This window comes from Crocodylus porosus, unplaced genomic scaffold (genome assembly GCF_001723895.1).
Source record: "Crocodylus porosus isolate Cpor-Errol unplaced genomic scaffold, CroPor_comp1, whole genome shotgun sequence".
NCBI lineage: Eukaryota > Metazoa > Chordata > Crocodylia > Crocodylidae > Crocodylus > Crocodylus porosus.
The window spans coordinates 1318096-1339459 of record NW_017728897.1 but is presented as its reverse complement, the minus strand read 5'-3'; the positions used below and the strand labels follow the sequence as shown (position 1 = coordinate 1339459).

General features: G+C 42.2%; 1 protein-coding gene across 2 annotated transcripts in view; it reads left to right on the top strand.

The window, feature by feature from the left end:
* The window catches only part of ADAM28 (ADAM metallopeptidase domain 28), a 39910-nt gene that overhangs the window by 14273 nt on the left and 4273 nt on the right, over window positions 1–21364 (top strand). The window contains exons 6-20 of one of the 2 annotated variants that reach the window (XM_019556572.1): window positions 308–500; window positions 1492–1554; window positions 4195–4266; window positions 5719–5888; window positions 7593–7677; window positions 10680–10810; window positions 12178–12355; window positions 13618–13707; window positions 15312–15507; window positions 17340–17442; window positions 18360–18516; window positions 18618–18698; window positions 19701–19779; window positions 20243–20345; window positions 20782–20878. In XM_019556572.1, the coding sequence (XP_019412117.1) occupies window positions 308–500; window positions 1492–1554; window positions 4195–4266; window positions 5719–5888; window positions 7593–7677; window positions 10680–10810; window positions 12178–12355; window positions 13618–13707; window positions 15312–15507; window positions 17340–17442; window positions 18360–18516; window positions 18618–18698; window positions 19701–19779; window positions 20243–20345; window positions 20782–20878 (1798 nt within the window). Of the gene's footprint in view, window positions 1–307; window positions 501–1491; window positions 1555–4194; window positions 4267–5718; window positions 5889–7592; window positions 7678–10679; window positions 10811–12177; window positions 12356–13617; window positions 13708–15311; window positions 15508–17339; window positions 17443–18359; window positions 18517–18617; window positions 18699–19700; window positions 19780–20242; window positions 20346–20778; window positions 20879–21364 lie in introns of both variants that reach the window. The other variant, XM_019556571.1, reaches the window with a different exon arrangement.

Sequence of the window (21364 nt, the reverse complement as noted above, 5' to 3'; positions counted from 1 at the left end):
TAGAGGCAGGGGTAGGCAAAATGCGGCCTGGTGTGGCCCGCCAGGCCATTCTATTTGGCCTGCGAAGCCTCTAAAAAATTTAGAAAATTAATATTTACCTGTCCCTAGTTGCCTGTCATGTGGCCCTTGATGACTTGCCAAAACTCAATAAGCGGCCCTCCACCCAAAATAATTGCCCGCCCCTGTGTAAAGGGCTAATAGAAGAAAAGTGCTAAATGTAAAATACTATTGTTTTGTCAAAATCCTATGAATTCTTCACAATTATTGTCTTTATTGTAATATGAAAGGCTATAAAAATGTTTTCCAGAGGCTATTTCAAGACAAGAGGTCAGAGATACCTTATACAACCCCTGAAGCTCAACAACAGCGAAGAACATGCAGTCTTTAACTATGAAAATTTGGAAGATGATGGGACTCCAAAAACCTGTGGCGTAACCAACACTACGTGGGAATCAGGAGAACCTATCAAAAAGTCATCCAGATTGAGCAACTATGAGGAAGTTAGTATAAATCATGAAATAAGTTAAATGCTTAGGAGAATTTGGGGGGACTGCTGTTTTTAATTCCAAATTTGCGAGGGTGAATTTCATAGATTTCGTAGACCAATTTATTGGTTCATCAGCAGTAACCAAAGGATAATGGGAAACTTGGATTTGCATAAATATTGGAGGGAATTCACAGTGGAAATGCAGGAATGGGGACAATCTTTTGGCAACGTGTTTCATATATTGTGCGCTGGCTGATAGCAACAGGTGACTCCGTGCTTGTAAAGCTGAACAACTTCTTTATAAAGGCGATTATTTACAGAGACACTCTAACTATGACTGGCATGCCAGCGATGCACACACAGACCTTCTTCCTGGTGACTCCTTGCAATAATCCTGCCCTTCATGCAGTGATCCTCCCTCCGAGTTCAATACCGTTTACTGCAATGTATATATTGTTGCTATAGTCAGGATTCACAGCTTTACAACTTGATTCACCAGTGATTCTTTCACTTTTCTTTCAGACCAAACTAATTCTTAAATCAGCTTCTGTAACTATGGTCTGGATTCTCTAGCCCCTTCACACCTTCTGTGGTCCCTTTCAAAATCTTTCTAAGCATGAAATACTGCAGGGTTCCACCCGTATACCATGAAGAAGTGTCCAAAGTAAATGCACAGACATTGCATGGTAAATGCAGGTTTTACACAGCAAAATAAGCCACATGCTTGTGGCACCAAGCAAACACAGCTATGCTGCTTCTGGTCCAGGAGACCCTGAACCTACACATGCAGAAGAGCAGAGGATGTGGGAGTATGCTGCTGCTCAGCACAGCAGGTTATTGGGACAGCTATCCTGTTAGTTCCTCAGCTGTAAAATGGAGGCAACAGCATTGCTGCTCTGAGGAACTTAGATAGAGGAACTACTTTATTATAAAATATTCTTCTAGAATCTTAAGTGGGAAGGTTGAGATAGTTGCTAATAATCTTTTAAAAATGCTTTCTTCAGAAACAAAAATACCTGAAAGCAAGAAAATATATTGAATTCTACGTAGTTGCAGACAATGCCATGGTGAGTATTCAAAAAACACTTAATTTTACCTTTACAAACACAATGCGTGGGACTGTAAAAGCATTCAGAGTGGGCATGATTATGTTCCCTTGAACATCAGTGCAAGTTTTACTACTGACTTCAAGGAGGAGCAATTAAACCAATAAAAGCATCCTATGAAGGTGTGAAACTTGGAATGGACAACAAGGTGTGTCACAAATAAGGCTCACTATCCACCAGCTGCTCCAAGGCCTGTAGATCCCAGTGGCCCTGGTGACCCCAGAGGGATTCTGGGGACTGCATCTCAGTATCTGCACAGAGCACCTTGCAGATCAGATCATAAGTTTGTGAACTACCAAAGAACGCTTTGTTCCCATTACCTTTAGCAAGTAAGTTCAGCAGCACATTGCAAAGCTGGGCCACTCTTGAGTAGAGGACACAGGGAGGACTGCAAAGAGAGGCATTTAGGGTCAGCAAGGTATTTATGAGATATGTAAGGGCTTGCAAACAAGGAAGGAGATTTTGAATACAGAGAATAACATACAGCTGGTTTTTGATCCTGTTATGCAAGTAGGATATGGATATAAAAACAGTTCTGATCCTAAAAACACTTAAAGACATGACTAATTTTAAGCACAAGTATAGTCTTAGTTGCAGGCAACAGAAACACCAATGGGCTACCAGTTTTTGTATATAGGATCAGATTCACAGCTCATGATAGCTTTGATAGTGGGGTTTTAAATTTACTCATTCTTCAGCATCATATTTAAAATCCATCGGGTCCAATACTTTCCAATTCATGGAATTATATCATGGGTAAATTGGTTTCCACTATCTAAACAGCAGAATAACTGGAAAGGCAAATCACCTTGGCATGAAAAGGAAGAAAAAGTAGACAAGTAGACCTAGTCCATAGTTTCTAAGAAAGCTGTGAAAGCATAGCACTTCCATCAGATGGCCCAGTTTTCAGGGGGGAAGTTTACTTAGGCTCCAACATTTGCCAAATGCAGAAACTTGACACTGGCCCAAGAGCAATTTCTTTTAAAGTAATTTTCATAAAACTTGCTGTTACCATTTGTTTTTATGTTCTAAAAGCCACATTCTCATATGCTCTAAGGCCTCTTTATATTATTCTGGCAGTGTAAAGGGACCTTAAAATGGGAGGAAGTAAACTTTATACCTGCTATAAGGCCCCTTACACTGCTACAACAGTGTTGTCACATAAGAATGAGAATCAGTCCTTTAAAATGACAGGAAGAAAACCAAATCTATCTGAACTCGGGGGAATTTTCTGCTTTTGTGCTGAACCCTTGAAGTCTCTAGAGAGTTGCCTAAACTATGGCAACAGAATGCTAAGTTGTGCCACGGAGAAAAGCAGCCCTGCCCACCCACTCCTTCCATGCATCAGTCCGAGATGTGAGGTGCTAAGGACACCCTGGAGCTGCCCCCAGCACTGTGCACACAAGTGACAGCATAGGGTCACTCAGAACACAATCCTCTCTTCAGCTGCAATTGTGTAAACTGGAATTAAATTAAGTGCTGGGGACTTACCTTGGGGGAAAATGGATATAAATGGCATCAGAATAAGGTCTTAAGTATTCACCTTCTATATAACTTCTCTTTACTTTCTTTGGTCCCAATCCTTCTATCATATAGGACACCCAATCAAAAGACCATTAAGTCAAGGAAACAGTATTTCCATTGGCTTTAAGGGGTTTCAGATAAGACCTGAAAGGTTTATTACAATGAATAATCTAACTAATTTTATATTGGCAAACACTTGTGGTAAGAAGTGCTCAATCTGATAATAAATTTAGCAAGCCTCGGGTATTTATAGTTATCTTAGCCTCTAAGCACTGACTTAAAAATATTGTTACTGTAAATGAGCAGACCAGGTCAGATCAGATCCTAAGTTACTGTAAGTGTCTGCAGACTAGCTTATGTATCACTTAAAATCTAGAAACGGAGCTTACATACTACATAGGCATGGTGTTGAGATGCTGCACAGATTCAGCTACCTTCCACTGGAAGCATTTTGAAATATATTCACAAGGCCAGCCCTTGGCTTAAGGTTAAATGAACACCTGAAAAATGCACAGAGGGGATCAGGAAAGGCTGAAAGAACTAGAGCTGTTCATTCTAGAGAAGAAAAGACTGAGGTGAGGATTTGAAAGCACCTTGAAATACCTGAAGGGGAATTATAAAAAGGATAGAGACAGACTTTTGCCTGTGGCTGTAGGGGACAGGATTAATACCAGTGGCCTCAAACTGCATCAGAGGAAATTTAGGTTGGAGATTAGGAGAACGTTCTCACTACGAGAGTGGTTAAATGTTGGAACAGGCTACCTAAAGAAGTTGTGTAATCTCCATCCCTGGGCATTTTTAAGAGGATGGTTAGACAGTTACTCAACTGAGATGATCCTGCCTTGAGCAGGTGCGTGGACTAGATGACCTCATGAGGCCCTTCCAGCTCTGCTTTCTTACGATCCTATATGAAATGAATGTTTGATGAAATGGGAAACTGAGATCAGAAGTTACTGTACTTTAAAAAATACCATCACTTTGCGAAACGGTTTAATTTGAAATGTTCAAAATCATTTCTTCTAATCACTTTTGATTTTTCTTATCCAGCTACTGATGATTTTCTATTTATTCTTGCAGTATAAAAAGTACAAGTACAGTGTCCCAAGTGTAAAGGCAAGAGTGTTTGAAATAGTCAACTACGTCAACATGGTAAGTTCAATTTGTTGAGTAATACTGCCTAAAATTTATGGATTCTTCTCTGGGAATGTGAGCATTTTTTTGTATTTTGTATTTAGGAAATAAATAATTTCAGATTCACTGGCACTTATGAGAGTGAATAAATCAAACAAAGGTCCAAATTAAAAAAAAAAAATGAAAGAGGTATTTGTCCCTTCATGTTTATAACAGCAAGAGAACTGCAGTATCAAACAAATAACTTAAGCCTGGAGACAGAGCCTCATTCTATACATTTCACAATGTCAACTGCACATTTAAGGGCGCACTCAGTTCCATCCGCCAAGTTATTAACAGAGATATGATGAAGTACTGGACCCAGACAACAGACCGTTATAGAGCTCTGACAGACAAACAGCTTCCCGCTCTAACTTATGACTTTTCACAGAAAGCGCCATGAGTTAGACTGATCCCCCACCCCTCCCCATCCAATAGATGTTCACTGTTGGTTCAGGGAAGGGTGAGGGGGAGAGGCTTTGGAGCTGATCCAGCTGAGGAGCTGCCTGCCTGCAGCGTCTCTCCCCTAGCCCTGCCCTGCCTCTACTCCCAGCTCTGGTGCTGTCTGCAGGATGGGAGAGAGGAGTGTGGGGGGGAGCTCCAGGCTGGGGGTCTCCAATATACCCTCCCCACCCTCCAGCTCAAGCTGGGCAAACCTCAGTATGCAGCTCGCTCCCCTCCCTTCTCCCCTTCCCATCCTGCAGACAGCACTTGGTGAGGGGCTGAGCTACATCAATACAGCCCTGATCACATGCAGGGACTGACAGAAGTTAGTAAAGATGCTCTGCTTTGGACTACCCGAAGGTGAGGGTTAATTTGTCACTCCATCAGGCACTTTTAAAGTACTTTGAAGCCATACACTTTGGTCTGGGCATAGCTGTAGAGCGCTTTCAGGGAGCCAATTGTATGACAAATATCACTTCTGTCAGTGCCCATACAGTCCCACTTGATACCTCTTCCCAGTCGGATATGATGCATAACGATGCAACCAGCTGGGTATCCAAATTCCGGTAGTTTCATCTAGACTGTATTTCCTCAACTTAATAATGAGAAAGACATCCTTAACTAAATCAAATATATTAAAGAAGGGTTTATGGCTCATTATCTTAGCAGTTGTTATTAAAAACTGCTTAATGCTTGTTGAAAAGACAGGGTGCATGCTTTATTTCTCTTAAATGCAAATTTTTTCAAAATTACTGTTAGAATTTCCAACTGTGAATTTTTCTGTATTTGGCTGAAAAAATGGGGGAATCTTTTCCCCAACAATTTGTGTTTCAAAGTTTTGTTGGACTTCTAAAATGCAGAAAAGTTCACTCTTTGGAAATGATCCCATTTTGAGCACTCACAATGGATTTATTATCAGAAAATGTCCTTTGTTTCTGAAAAACTTAAGTGTTTACTGCTAACATCAGTGATGTCTTCTCATTTCAGGTTTATAAAATGATAAATATTCATGTGGCACTAACTGGCATAGAAATCTGGTCAGATAGAGACAGAATAGCTGTGAATTCATCTGCGAGCGACACCTTACAAAAATTTTCATCGTGGCGTGTTTCAGATCTGCTGGAGCGGAAGAGACATGACAACAGTCAGCTACTCACGTATGTGTCATGTTCTCTCCCAATGGTATTTCCAAACATGTCCAAGGGGTGTGTTTTTAAAATTCCTTTACACATAACCCAAACAAACAATCTCTAAAGCTGAAAACAAACATCTGTTTTGTGCCACCATAGTAATGTTTAGGGTGCACAAAGCAAAAGCCTATGCCCTTTGTGACCTCCAAATGCCTTTGTTTGTGGCTACAACAAAAGACAGTAGTAATTTGTGCAACTTTTTCATGCCCGACATCTATTTGCTTTATGGTGCAAGAGCATGGGCAGCCTGGAGCTGCCTGCATCCACCATCCACCCTGGACAAGTACTTCCAGGGCTTGACAGACCTGGCCCTATGAATTCCAATGAAAAATCAGGCTTCTCAAGCCCTGGGAGCACCTGGCCAGCTTTCCCTTCTTACAGAGACGTGTCCCCAGAGCACATCTCTGCAAGCAAAGAACATGTCCCCTATTGTCCCACGTGATCAACAGGCAGTAAAGCGGGGACATGCATTTTGCCCAGTGAAATGGAGCAGCTGTGCTAGGCCATATCCCAGCCCAGATGATCCACATCACTTGGCAACCTCTATTTATATCCTAAGGGACTTTGTTTTATACTTTCAGACACTGAATTGTTGCATGCATAAATGGAAAGGGCAAGATCTAAGTCCCAACAAAGTCACTGGGGCTAAGTACAGACGGTCCAAAAGCCCAAGGCTGGATAGATTCAGTCTTTGCAGGTTAGTCTAAGCTGAGTAGACTGAGCCAATAAACAAGGAAACAGGCATTTACTTTAGATTCCAGAAATGTAGCCACATGCCTGCAATGGCCTAGGCTAGAAGCCAGGGCACACTAGAGCACTCTTCCCTGCTGGGCTCAGGGGAAGGGGCCGAGGGGGAAGTGCAAAGCATCCTGGGAAGCTGGGGGACTGTGAGTTCATTTGAATCTGGAGGGGATCTGGGACAGAAGTTCAGTAAACCATTTTAACCCAAATCAGTTTAGACTGATACTACATCCATCCAGGTTTATTTAAAACAATTTTGGCCACTTTGAAGCTGTTTATGTACACTGAACTTCTGTTGTGTTACAGATTTGAAACTGTTTCTGATCAGTTAACCCAGTTTATGTGTAATTTCTGTCCCTAGCCTGGGAGTTTTATGACTGGCTCCAGTGAAATCAGTTGATCATAACTGGATTTCAAGATAAGAAGAAACCATAATGTCCATGTAGTTTGGCTTAATGCACAACACAGGAATACCAGAAAATGTGTTTTCCTAGTATGACTACATTACCATTAAGATTCTGTGAGCAAATCTCATGGCCCAGGGCTTTTGTTGATCCTCTTCAGAGGCCAAGCATTTTCTTCCCTTAATGGACAATTGGACAGATGTATTTTAGGGACTTTTTTCCCCCCACTCACTTTTTCCTCAAGTGTCAGGGATTAGACATGGCTAACCACAGGATACAAAGCAGGGGGTCACTGTTCTGAAGTGGTACAGAAAGTTTTCCTTCTTATATGACATGTTGAAGTCCAAATGATAGCTTGGTTTAACTGTCAGAAGAAACTTTACCCAGGCCACGTTGGCTTGTCTAAAAATCTCCTCCCACTCCTTGATTGGTCCTACCTCTTCAGTTCCATTAAAAATAGCACCAGTATCATCAGGTTTGCAATGAATCATTATGTTTCACATTGTAACTTTTTTGTTTTGTACAGAGGGATTCACTTCCAAAAGGGAACAGTAGGACTGGCCTTTGTGGGAACCATGTGCAGTACCCATCATTCTGCAGGTGTTATTGAGGTCTGATTTGCCTTTTTAGCAGTTGAATAGCGTTTAACCAGGATGCAATCTTTGTAAGAATGAATAACAGAGCATTTTTGATGCACTTTGGTAATACATTCCATTGCCTAATCACTAAGGAAGTGTGTACAGCGCTATTTATTTGTAAACTGAATGTGAGGGTCAAAGCAATCCTATACAAATTGTTGTAAAAGAAACAGATACATGTTTTGACTCTGATGAGCAAATCACAATTTTAGTTTTATTAAAACTAGAAATAAACAAACTGCTTTGTAAATGAATGAATGGTTTGGAAAAGAAATAAGAAATAGCCATGGGACTAAGCAAGAACTCTAGATTTAAAGCCTACCACTGAATACTGGGAAAGTTCACTTTTGAAGTCAGAGTCTGAGTCTGATCTCACTAAGAACAGAACCAAAACATCAAGGCCAAACACTCCCTGATCTTTGATGAAATTCAGTTTTGTGAACCCTTTAAAATGCCTGGGGTCCTAGATGTAACAAAGTGAAGGGTAATGTCTGAAATAATGCAGTGTGTTCATCTTGAGTTCTATTAAGTTCCATTATCAATGTTATCTGGACTTCTATCTAAAAGAAACTTTGTGCCAATAGGGCTAAGATTTCTTGATATAGTATCATAGCAGGTGCATGCAATATTAAAGATTGTGTGGTGGGATAAAAAGTAAAAGTGCTGTTGTTTTGGATGACCGGTATTCTGCACTTGCTATGATACGTTAGAGAGACAGAGCATGCGTCTGTATGTGCAATTAATGTGACTGAATATACTCCAGTTCAATCTAAGCCAGAGTACACTAATCCTGGAGTCACCATCTACACATGTGTTTAAGTACGGTAATTTACTGCACTGCCGGATGCCACTTGTATCTGACAGTGCAGTAAATTAGTCTACTGCACCCTAACTGCTGCACACATGTAGACAGTAATGCCTTAGTGTGCAGCAAATAAGTCTACCCTCCCCCCCAAAATGTCTTGTGTGGACATGCCGAGGGGGAACAAATGAATGAAAAAAAGTACCAACAGGGTAAAAAATTAAAATTAGGATTGTCAACAAAGAAATTTCAAAAAAAATTAAGGGATTTAGGTGTCAAAATCTCATAGAAACGGCATGACAATGCTGCCTCTACACCAAAAGTTATACCACTATTACTATACATAAGTGGCACTAGAAAATATTATTTGCGGGGGGGTGGCTGGTGCAGAGTGCATCTGCCCGACTCCGCCCCTCTCTCCCACAGGGCCACTCCAGGGCTAGCACATGCTGAGGCTGTGCACACAGTGGCAGAAGAGCACACGGCAGGGGTGCTGGGTGTGGTGCTGCAGCAACAGTGGCGCTGGAGCCACTGTCGCAGGCCCAGTTTGGGGGGCACTAAGCCCTGTTAGCCCCGGCCTTCCACTGCCTATGTTACTATGGTAGTTAGAGGTGTGAACTTTTAACTGACAAAAGTTATTTAGTATAAACCCAAAGGAAACACCAGAGTATTATATTGGTGGTAAAACTTAGTTCTCAAACTGAAATAAGTTATATTAATATAAACACTATACTGGTATAAATAGCTGTTTTATATCTATTTTATATTAGTTTAATTGTATTAGCAGTATGGTAGGTGTATCGCTTTAACCTTAGTGGTGTACTATTGACTAGCAAAACTCTCTAATATGGAAAAACTTTAGGCTTCTTTAAAATATCTACTCTAGGGAAACATCCAGACAAACAAAGATATAACACTGAGTTAAATAATTTAAATGCTCTTCAATGAAGGTATAGTAAAATAAACATTAAGACTTCCTTTCCAATTTTAAATTATGTAAAATAGCTTCATCTTACCTGTTTTATAAAAATAGACACTAGTGCTGTGTGCAGCTTTGGGTGGTGACTCCATTTGGAGGAGATTTGGCCCAATTCAGTGGCTGAATCTCTGAATCTGAATTGAACTGGGGACCAGTTAATAGGTCTGAATCAATTCAAAGCTCTCCAAATCTTCAGAAGAGATTCAGAGAGCTGTGATGATTTGGACAGTCCGTGGTGGGTGCAGCAGGGAGCTGCAGCCAGACTCCAAGTTGGTAACTACTAGGGGTGAGGGAGGCAACCACGAGGGGACCCCTGCCAGTCCCTTGACCCCCGCCCACTCCCTCAGCCCCTCCATGGCTGCCCCGTCCGCCCTAGCTCCCAGCATTTTAAAAAGCAGCCCCAGTGCTCACCAGGTGCTCCCTGTTGAGGGGGTGATCCCTGCTGCCCCACACTTTCCCATGCTGCATGGGGGGCTCCACACAAGCCCCCTGACCCCCCCTTCTCCCCCGCCCCCCCAAGTACCCTGCCTGGGCCAGCTCTGTCCCTTTAAGAAAAAAAAAAAAAGAATAGCCCCCGGATTCACTGCTCCTGCAGCAGCCTCGGCGCTTCGGGGGGCTCATGCAGAGCCCCCCACATGGTGCAGGGCAGCGGGGCTTGCCCCCACTGGCAGGATCAGTGAGTGCAAGGCTTTTCTCATTTTTTTTTTTTCTTAAAGGGCCATAACTGGCCCAGGTGGGGCACCCGTGAGGGCCTGGGGGAATAAGGAGTGGGGGCTCGGGGGGCTTGTGAATAGTCCTCCAAGGGGCAGTGGGAGTGGCGGGGATTGCCCCCCACCCCCTGTGGGGGTTCCAAAGAGCCAGGAGCTGGGGCAGGCAGGAAAGCCATTGCCAGGCTGCGTGGAAGGACCCGGCTGATTTGGAGATTCGCATATTCAGCAGCAGCTGAACCTCTGAATCAGATTCGACTAAATCATTTGGGACAGTGATTCGAATCACCGAATTGAACCACTGTCCCCCAAATCGGCCAGATCCAAAGCAAATACTAGCCGCTTCACACAGGCCTCATAGACACACACATGTATATGGGAATTCCTACGTCTTAGTTATTCAGTTTTTCTTTCTCCTCCCACCGCCCCCCGCTTCTAAACACAGTAACAACTTTGTAGAACTATCTGTTTGTTCCCTTTGTCACAGGACCATAGCAGCAATCCAATTGCAGTTGGAGCAACTGTAGCACATGAGATGGGCCATAACCTTGGCATGAATCATGACGCCAGCCACTGCAAATGCAATTCTCAGTCTTGTATCATGACAGCAACACTCAGGTGAAGCTTTTACATTTGCAGACCAGCAGAGTTTGTGATTGCATTAAATTAATACAGCTGTAGTAAATTGTGGGCCTAAACCAAATTCCTTGCGGTCAATGAAGTATTTTTATTTGCTTCACAGAGCACTGCATAAGGGTTTGAACCTACTATTTTAAAAACAGACTAGTGATTTTATGTGCCTTCTTCGATGGGTGTGCAACTGGGGATTTCCTTGAAAAGGCCTGATTTCAGAAAGAGCTCAGGAAATGGCTTTTTGAAATACAGGTCCTGTTAGTCCTCAAGCTGGGACTGTTTGAAATGGAAGCAGTCAAAACTCACAATGGCAGACAGAACATCCTTGTGATGTTCGTCTCCCGCTGACAAAGGCTTATCTGTAAATGATTAAAATAACCGTTTCTTCCTGTGGAATGAACAACCCAAAAACCAACAATCTTGTGAATACTTCTGTAATGCCTTGTGGTGAGACAGAACTTACCCAATCTGTGCAAGACATGCATTTTTTTCATATCCTGAAAGTGGACTTTGCAATTAAAACAGTGGATTTATTTTATAGAGTGAAACTTGCACTTCCGATAAGCACACGTCAAGCACCCTGAGGTTCGCAGTACAATTTGATTTAACTTGAGTTAAAACACATTAAACAAAGACCCTACTTTTCTCTTAGGCAACCTATTTGCATTTTATTAAAATGGGCTTGCTGCATTTTTTCCAGGAAACCCATCAATACTGTGTTGATTCAGTGCCCATTAAAGTCAACAGAAAAATTCCCAATGACTTTTATGGGCTTTGGAACAGGTCCCAGATGAATAATGTTTGTGTAATCCATACTTAAACACTCTTGATGCATGCCATTCTATTGTGACTCCCACTCTGTGTTTTGATGTCCCCCCACTGATTTTCTTGGAAACTCTGCATTCTTTATTTACTTCTCTTTTTCTTATCTGCTCATTTGCTCTTTCTCCTATGTTTAAAGAGTGGTTGAGGATTTTTTTTTCTTTTGTTAATAACAGTAACTGGACAGGATATTCAGAGCTGAGTTTGAAAAATAACTAATCTTGCTGCCATGGGACAATAGTAGGGAAAAGCTGAGCTTCTAAGGGTGACCCTGCTACTATTTTGTAATGCTCCAGGAAATGGAGATGATTTCTGTAGGGTGTTCATTACCTCTAAAATGGTTACCTTTTTAAACTTTTCCCTCCCAAAATATTTTAAAAACTTAGAAATTTTACTTACTGAGTTTGTGAAAAGTATCCTATAGGCGACTAACTGGGTTAGGGCATTCATTTCATTCAGATTCCAAATGGCATTGCTTTGCCCAGCTATACTCTTGGCAATAATTGAAACATGTTGGTTCATGTCTACAGCTACCAAATCCCCAGGGAATTCAGCTCATGCAGCCTGCAAGCATACGAGCAATATATTTTGAGCAAGATGCCATCCTGTCTCCTCAACGTTCCTGAACGACAAAACATAGTAGCACCCCCTGTTTGTGGGAATAACTTCATAGAGGAAGGAGAGGACTGTGACTGTGGAACTCCTGAGGTATGCAGGAATAGTTTTGAAAAATGTTGTACATATACGTAACACCACAGAAGCTCTGGGTCTTTGAACATAACCTACATAACCTAATATTATTTTGATAGATATTTACAAAATCACCTTACTGTTGTACAATAAGTCCTGCTTACTAGAGGGCTTGAGAGACATCTGCAGCTTTCTGTAACTTGAGGGTAGGATAAAGGGACTCCAGCGCAACTGGAAATCAGGCCCTTTGTCTTCTGCCCTGAGAAATGTAGGACCCCATAGAAAGGCAGGCTACTCACTTTGCAAAAGTGAATCTTCAGTGAATGGACCCTCAGGTGACATCTACTTAATCTTTGAATAACCCTGAGCTCAGTAAAGAATTACATTTTGGTAAGCTTTGCACATGTTTCTGACTTAAACCTAGAAGAATTAGGGTAGACTCAAGTGGTCATTACCATGGAAGCACCTTCTTTGCTCTCTCCTACTTCTACAATCGGCACTACCAGCAGTTCTCCATGGAGTATTCAAGCAAATGTCATAAGCCAAAATATAGTGGAGCCTAAAAACTCATTTGGAAATGTATTTCAACCATTCTAAAAGGAACCCATGTCAGAATGACAGGCATATACACAGCAATGTATATATATATACCTGTGTATATACACAGGTATATACACAGCAATCCAGACACTGGATGGCATCTTGTATAGAGAAACCCAAGCTAGCTTTAAACTAGGTCACCTAGCACAGCAGCATTGGCCTCCATGAGAGCTACCCCATCCCATCCCACTCTTAGAGTAATTACTTGGCAGTTCATACCTGGGCTGCTAGTGTCACACTGCTGTGTGAACTCAAGCTAGCTAAATTATAGCAAGCTTGGATATGTCCACTTGAGCTGCAGTCACTTGCCATCTGCAATGCAATATAGCCAATATCTGTTCTGAACAGAACTCCTGAATGTTGAGTCCAGAAGAAGTCATACACTGGTTATGTCAGAATAAGGTAGAAATGTCTCATGGGAAGGAATAAAATCAGCAGTTTTCTCAATCCTGTAGTTTCATAATTAACCACACAGCAGCTAAGAACATTTAGTATCAGATTTCTTCACTGTACAAAAAATATTTGTGATGCAGTTGTGTTGCACAGATCCATCCCTTGGTCTCTCTAAGCTAATATGAGGCTGTCCTACTGAGAACGTGCTAATACTAGGTGTGCTATGGGGGAACCAAAATACGACGCACTGTGCTGTACCAGTAATGTTACCTATGAACACTTCACAGGAATGCACAAATGTCTGCTGTGAAGCCGCAACATGTAAACTGAAGCCAAATGCTGTATGTGGATATGGAGAGTGCTGTGAAAACTGCCAAGTGAGATGCTTCTTCATTCACATTTATTCTGCAGTTACTCAAGGTTTTTGGGGTGTTGAGTCAAACAAGTGCCAGCAAAATGGCACTGTGGCTGTTAGCATTTTTCACTGTGGTAGCATCATAATAATAACCAGGCCTTGCCTATCCCAAGCATTTTCTACTGGAGTTTTTCAAAGTACTCCACAGAAATTAATTTGGTCTTTCAAAACTCCTGACCACTGCCCATTGTTTTGTTCAGTTTCCCGGGGCAGGTTTTGGGAAACTGATGTTCCACCAGCCAGATCCTCAGCTGATGCAAACAGGCAAGTCTTAGAAGAGAGTGTAAACAGGCCTAACCCCAGATGAGGATTTCACCCAAGCAGTTACTGTGACTCATACAGTAAGTCTGAGGCAGAAATGGGAAATAAGATACATTTCATAGCTATGCCTCAACCACAGAGCTGCTCATTTCCTTCCTATTAAGTCATGTGAGAACAGCACTTTATTAAAGACAAAGAAATCACAACAGGTCTCTGCTCCAAGCAGATTCAAATCCAGACTGGACATTACACAGTGAGATACGAACAAGAAAGGATGCATGGCAACTGGTCTATGTGACAAGGGTTTGTTAGTATAATAGCTCCATTTTGCAGGGAGCGTGAAAAGATCACACCCCCTGGCCAGGGAAACTATGCCAGCAAACCCTCCCTTTCTCCCCCAGTCACACACACACACACTCTCTCTCTCTCTCTCTCTCTCTCTCTCTCTCTTTCATGCAGTTATACTAGCCAAAGGAAGTTTCTATCAGATTCACAAATGTCATTCAGATGGGTGGTGCAAACATTTGGGGGGCGGGAAGGGACACATCTGTCTGCTGGTATACACTGTGTCCCCATGAAGGGGCATTTTGCCACAGCTCTGGTGGCAGCAGCCCCATAACCAAGATGAGCCCTGGGGCAGAGGGCAGAGGTGATGCTCCAAGTATCACTACAGCAAGTTGTACACATGCTCCAGGGCTGGCCCTGTGCAAGTCCCTTTTTCTATATAGTACAGACTGATGACATACTTGTTAACCAAATGCACCAGTGTGCAACCTCCATTGTTTTGCATCTAATGCATCTCTGATGTCCAGTTTGGTATTCAGCAAAGCATATTTTTCTAGTCTTGTGCAAAATGGCCATAGCTGCTTAACCAGGGATATCTCACTAGAAATAATTCAAGTCAGCAAATACATTTTCTGCCCCCGAGCTGAAATAATCCTCTCCTGTGATATTGTCTTAAGTGTTTCAATGCAATGGCTGATGTCCCTTTAAGATGATTCAGTAAAAGCCTTCTGTAGCTGGCAGTGGTGAGCTTATAGGAAGGCTTCTGCTGACACTGATCAGCAAGCTCATGGAAGGGGCCGAATCCGGCAGTCAGAAGTTTAATTGGAGATATCTGAAAGGAAGGATTGCACAACGGGTCTTGTGTGGCCTGGTTTTCAGAAGTGCTAGACACCAAACCCTTGAATTTAGTGTGCAGTATGGGCCCCCTCATGCCATTAGAGTTTTCAGTTCATATTCATTCACATTTTAAATACGGAGGAGTGGAACGGCTAAATCTACTGCCTTTTCTCTCTGCTGCAGATTAAAAAAGGAGGAAGAATTTGCCGAGCAGCCAAAGACGAGTGTGACCTAGCTGAGACATGCACTGGTCAATCCCAGCAGTGTCCAAAGGATCGATTCCGAGTGAATGGGCACCCTTGTAAAAATGGTCAAGGTTACTGCTACATGGGGAAATGCCCCACCCAGGCTGACCAATGCATCAAAATCTGGGGATCAGGTGAGTGGATGGGTTCACAATGAAAGAATCAAATTGGGCAGACCAAAGGGTTTGAAATAAATTCTTCTTGCTGGTTATCATACACATTTCAAGAACAGGCACCTATGGGTGCATCCAGATGAGTGCTCACATGTGCTTCCCCAGGGACAAATAGCAACCGTGCATAGTTGTGCCACTGCTACTTGTGCCCAGGGAACGCCCATGCAAATGCATTGTGGCACATGGAAAGTTGCCCCTTGTGGGGTATGGCAGGCTGGGGCCAGCAGCATTCCCTGGAGCCTGGGGGTCTCCTGGGGCTCCAGCAGCTGCAATCTGGGTGCACAGAGCCCAGCCAGCCAGGCTCCTGTTTCAAGCAGTGCCCTTTTGTTTTTTTGGTGAGGTTTTTTTTTTTTTACCCCAAGATCTCTCAGTGTCAAAAAAACCTGCTGTGCTGCAAATTAGCAGCGCAGCAAATGCTTGCATGTGCAGTTTGTAGCACTGCAGATGAGTCTGTGGTGCTGCAAACCACACGTGCGCACTCATCTGGACATGCCCCATATGTCTACATAACTGTGCTATGAAGTTGTAAAGACACGGGCTTGGTGTCTTCCAATTTTACCTTTCACAGAAATAGATAAACATGTTCCATAAAAATAAAAAAGTGCCTATCTTACAGTGAGTCCTTTTTATTGTCAGGATGAACTTATTGTTTCTCAAAGCAGACAATGACCAGTTTCCCAGCATGGCATGAAATGTTTATAAAGTGTGAGACCACTGTTTAAATATTTTCTCCAAAGGAAGAAATCTTTACTCTTCTTCTCCATGGGGATATACAATGGAAGACAAAGGCCACAGATGCCTCTGAAAAAGAATGTGTAGAGCATTGTAGAAATAATCATACAGCTTTTTTATCTTTGTGACTAAAATAAGCACCCAAATATAACTGAATTTCAAAGAAAGTTGAGCTCCTAAGTCTTTCAAGTGTCCAAACATGAATCAGATTCAGAAACTGTCTCCAGCTCTTCTGACCCTAAACGCTTTATCTCGTCCCCCATTCCCCACTCCTCCAAAAACAAAGAAGAGTCCAATGGTTATAGACTGAAACTATATCAACAGCAGTCGTCTCAAAATTTGTAGCTGGTTTACTGTACAAGTGGTGCCTCCTCCAAGAAAATAAAAGCTTTAAAAATGCTATTCCAGTCTTTAGAGCATGGTTAACATTATTTTTATGCATCAGGTGATCCCTGTAAGTCTCATGACCTTGGTACCACACTGCACGGAGACAATTCAATAGATGTATCTGGAGAAAGAGGAAGTTGGAAAGCAATTCTTAGTAAATAGGTTACTTAGTAATCTTAGTAAGACAGCTTCACATCAAGATAACTGGCAGGGTGGAGAGTCTTTGCTTGATACGAGTAGAAAACACATTGATGCAGAGATGATTATCATTCCTCATATTTGCTTAACCCACCACAGAACTGGCAGAGACGGGGAGACAAATCCCACTGCATATTATCATCAAATTCAACGTTAGGTCCTAACTAGAGAATCTTTATAAGTGGTATTTAAAAGACAAAAATCCAGATTGCTCTCCTGACACCTGGTACCTCATATCCTTAGTGCTACTGTTATTCAACTAATAGCAATGCATGATTCAGTGGAGTGAAGCACCACTGCAAATACAATTAGATGCATGTGTTACCTGTCATTTCAAAGTGAGGGTTATTTCTCCAATAGGATGGGTCATTTCTGCAACTGATGAAGCCTACAGATCATGAAGAACAGAGGATATGACTCATGGTATATTTTTTCCCTTACTGTTCATGACTTCATCTCATTTTTCTCCTCCCCAGGTGGAAAGAAAGCTGCAGAAAATTGCTACGATACAAATAAGGATGGGGTTTATTATGGATACTGTCAAAAGGAAAATAACAAATTCCTTCCATGTGCTAACAAGTAAGTTGTTACCTCATTGCCATTAGTGGGGTTCTAGGAAAGAGAAACAATTCATGATCCTAGAATGATGTGAGAAAGGAGAACTCTACGGAGGCTTTGTGCATAAACTTTTTAACCAGGATAAAGGAGGTTAGCTGCTTATTGCAAGAGAGAAGTATATTTTCTAAATGCAATTCTTATTTGGGAAAAGTGAGTCTAATGCAGTATAGTAAAAGCAAAAAAAAAAAAGATTGAGCCTACATGCTTGAAACATGGCTTTGAAATGCAGTATGTCTGTATGTGTATGAAATGGTAATTTTAATTGTGTTTGTACGAAACTGGGTAATTGAGTGTTGGAGAGGGGGCAGAGCTTTTGAGCAGAACACAAAAACTGGGCTCAGTTCATTTAATCCAGCTAAGTAGTGTAAGCGTCAGCTACTCCTCGGTGAAGCCAGCAGGAACTGAGCACCAGGCTTGTTTACAAACTGGAACCAAACTATCCCAGAATATAGCTCACTTCTAGTGATTTCAAGTTCAAGTCTGTATGCAGAGACAGGGATTTGGTATTAGGTGAAAGAGGTTCATAGTTGTTAGCCGCTGGAGGGGACCTTACAGATCATTAGGTCCAGCCCCCCTAGAAAAGACTGCTGGGGTCAGATGACCCCAGCAAGGTGGGAGTCGAGATACTTTTTGAAGATTGCCAGGGTGGGTGACTGTACCACCTCTGGGAGCAGCCTGTTCCAAACCCTCAGCACTTGACTTGTAAAGAAGTTTTTCCTTATGTCTAGCCTGAAAGCGATCTTCTCTCAGTTTGTGCTCATTGTTTCTTGTCCTTCCCTGGGGGGCCTTAGTGAACAGATGCTCCCACCATTAACATTTAATAAGTGTGCTGTGCTTCCTCACTTTTCTAGCCAATGAACTCTTTTGTTTCTACACAGAGATAAAACGTGTGGGAAGTTATTCTGTACTGGTGGATCAGACATGCCCGTGATGGGAGCCTATGTGTCTTTTGACTCATGCAAAACCAGCATCCCTCACTTTGAAAAAGAAGATATAAGCTTAGTTGATAATGGAACTAAATGTGGCAATGGCATGGTTAGTTATTCAATTCATTACTTGCTTTCCTTATGCAATTAAGAGAAGGTTATGAAAGCTGAAAGTTCCTTCTTGCTGATCATGTGTGCTTTGAATTTCAGGTGTGTAGCAATGGCATATGTCTTGACATTGAGAGAGCCTACAGGTCAACAAACTGTTCTGCCAAGTGTAGAGGACATGCTGTAAGATTTTAGCTCTACTGCAAATACTGATACGTACACATTCATGCACTCTTGCATGTGAACAGCCCAGCTGTGATGTTCTAATAATGATTATGGAAGGATTTATGTTTGTTTGTTCTTTTAAATCAAAGGGTTGGGAGTTTGTGATCAAAGGGAAAAACCCAGGAAAAATGAATCTTGGAGTTAAAGCTTCCTATAATTTCATGGGAGTAAATATAACCTAACAATATATGAGGACTTTTGTTAAGGAAAATGCATGAAGTAAAGGGGTAAATGGTTTTAAACTGCAGCCTCATCACTGAATAGCAAATGGGACTAGAAGACAGGGGTCCTTGTTCAACTCTTGGGGTTCTGCAACTGACTTCACGTATAACACTTCCCAAAATTGTTTCTCTCTCTGGGACTCACCTCTATCCGTACAGTGGGAATCATCATGCCTGCCCTCCCTTTTCAAGTATTTAGAGGGTTACAGATAGAGGACCCGATTCCAAGGCCTGTCACCTTGTGCTGTGATTTACACTTGTGTAAAAAACTGGCCAATCCAAAGTATATGTATTTTACCCTTAACTAAGGGTAAATGACTGCAAAAGGCACAAGACAGTAGAGAACTGGCCATGTGATATACCACTATTATGTGAGCCAAACCTTGGTTCAATTAAAACGAATGGCGATTTTTACACTGTCTTCAGAGGGACCAACAGGTGCCTCACCCAGAGCCTACTGAAACCAGTGACAAGACCCACACTGACACCAGTGAATTTCAGGTCAGGCTTACTCATTTCTGTAGAGCGAGTCAGAAATCTGTTCTTAAAACGGTTGCAGTCTGGATGAACGCTGTGGAAGTCAGTAGAGTTGAAACCGAGGAAATGAGAAAAAAAACTTGGCTCCTTTTTAATTGGATGGGCAACCATAATTTTTTGCAAGCTTTGATAGTATTCAGCCAGCATTGTTTTCATCCTTCTCTCCAATTTAAAGACCAATACTAGATTTCTCCTTCTCTAGGTGTGCAACCATGAACTGGAGTGCCAGTGTGAAGAAGGCTGGGCCCCACCGAACTGTGAAGACTCCACAACAGTTAAAAGTGAGAATTTTGCAATAATCTTGTACTGTCAAGTGAGATATTGGTCAGAATAGAGACTGCATCCAGAGACAGCGCAAGCAGCACAGTGCCATTAAGTGGAACAACACTGAATGATACCAGCTGCAGATCCAACCTCAAGTACAGGAATTTCTTTCTTTGAATATATGCTCTCTGTCTGTCTTTAGTCAGAGCTACTTATTTGAAAGGGTAGAGCAAGTTCTTAGTCCTGATACCTCTACAGGGGTCATGCACCTATGGGACAGAGAGAGAGGGAGGGAGGGATGGGGGAGAGAGAAGCAGAGCGTCTTCACAGTGGGAAGGCTTCAATCTTTAATTTCTAGAAAGGCCCTTCTGAAGGAGAATTTGGGGGCTATAACTATGTCCCTCTTGAGTAATATGTGCGTCTGCCGTCTCTTGATGTTGTTTGGAAATAATCACGTGTTGCGCTGTATTATTATGGCAGGTTTCGCCATCATTTCTGGTGTCCTGGCAGCCCTCGCAGTTATTGTCATACTGGTTGCTTTATTCATCCGTTACCAAAAAAGTGAGAAGAAGAAATATCAGAGGTAAAGCAGTCACGCTTTTGAGAAGTATCTGGAACAGATTTCAGATAGGAGTTTTAATAGAGCAGAAAAGCAATAAGCCACCTCAAATCAGTGGGAATTGGTTTCTTAACTTCATTTGGCTTCTTCAAAAGCTTGAGTATCCAGAAAAAAAGTGGAATTTTCAACCACCAGATCAGAAATTGACCTGGTGTCACCCCTACCTCTTAGGATTAACTAACATTCATACAGTGCTCTTTGGGGGGAGTGGAGGAGGAAGGGAAAGTAAACTTCTTAATAAGTGTTAAGCAAACAGTAATGAGGTAACAAGCCAGGTGCTGAATGCTAGCCATTCATGGAAAATTTTCCAGGATTTCACATCTTTTTTTTTAAGGGGACTGAGATTAGACACACACACTCAAATGAAAATCCTAATTAATGTGCAATTCCTTTGTAGCAGCCAGGAGCCAGCTGTATCTGGAGCCACAAACCAAACCTATGGAGGGCAAGAACCAAGAAGAAAAGAACATGTTGCCCCCAACGTGCCTATCCAGAAGGTAAGAAGCTAGAAGCACGATTGGGTTATAGACTGACCAACTAATACCTATGAGGTCAGATCCTATTCCACGTACTAGGCACCTACATGGCTTTGGGCATGTAAATATGATCCTTCTCCACCGTTTCAAGCCCCTAACAAGCCATGTCTGACTTTTGTAACAACTTTGCACAGGATGAAGGCACTTTATGTTAATAGTTTTCAAGTACTTGAATAGGGTTGAACACCCTGTTCAAATCTGCTGATGACACTAAGATGTGGGGGATGTGGGCACGCTAGAAGGGAGGGATAGGCTACAATCGGACCTAGACAGGTTACAGGGGTGGGCAGATGAGAATAGGATGGGTTTCAACACTGACAAGTGCAAGGTGCTGCACCTGGGGAGGAACAACCAGCACAATACCTACAGGCTGGGGAACTCCCTTCTCATCAGGGCAGAGGCAGAAAAGGATCTTGGAGTCATCATTGATGCCAAGATGAACGTGGG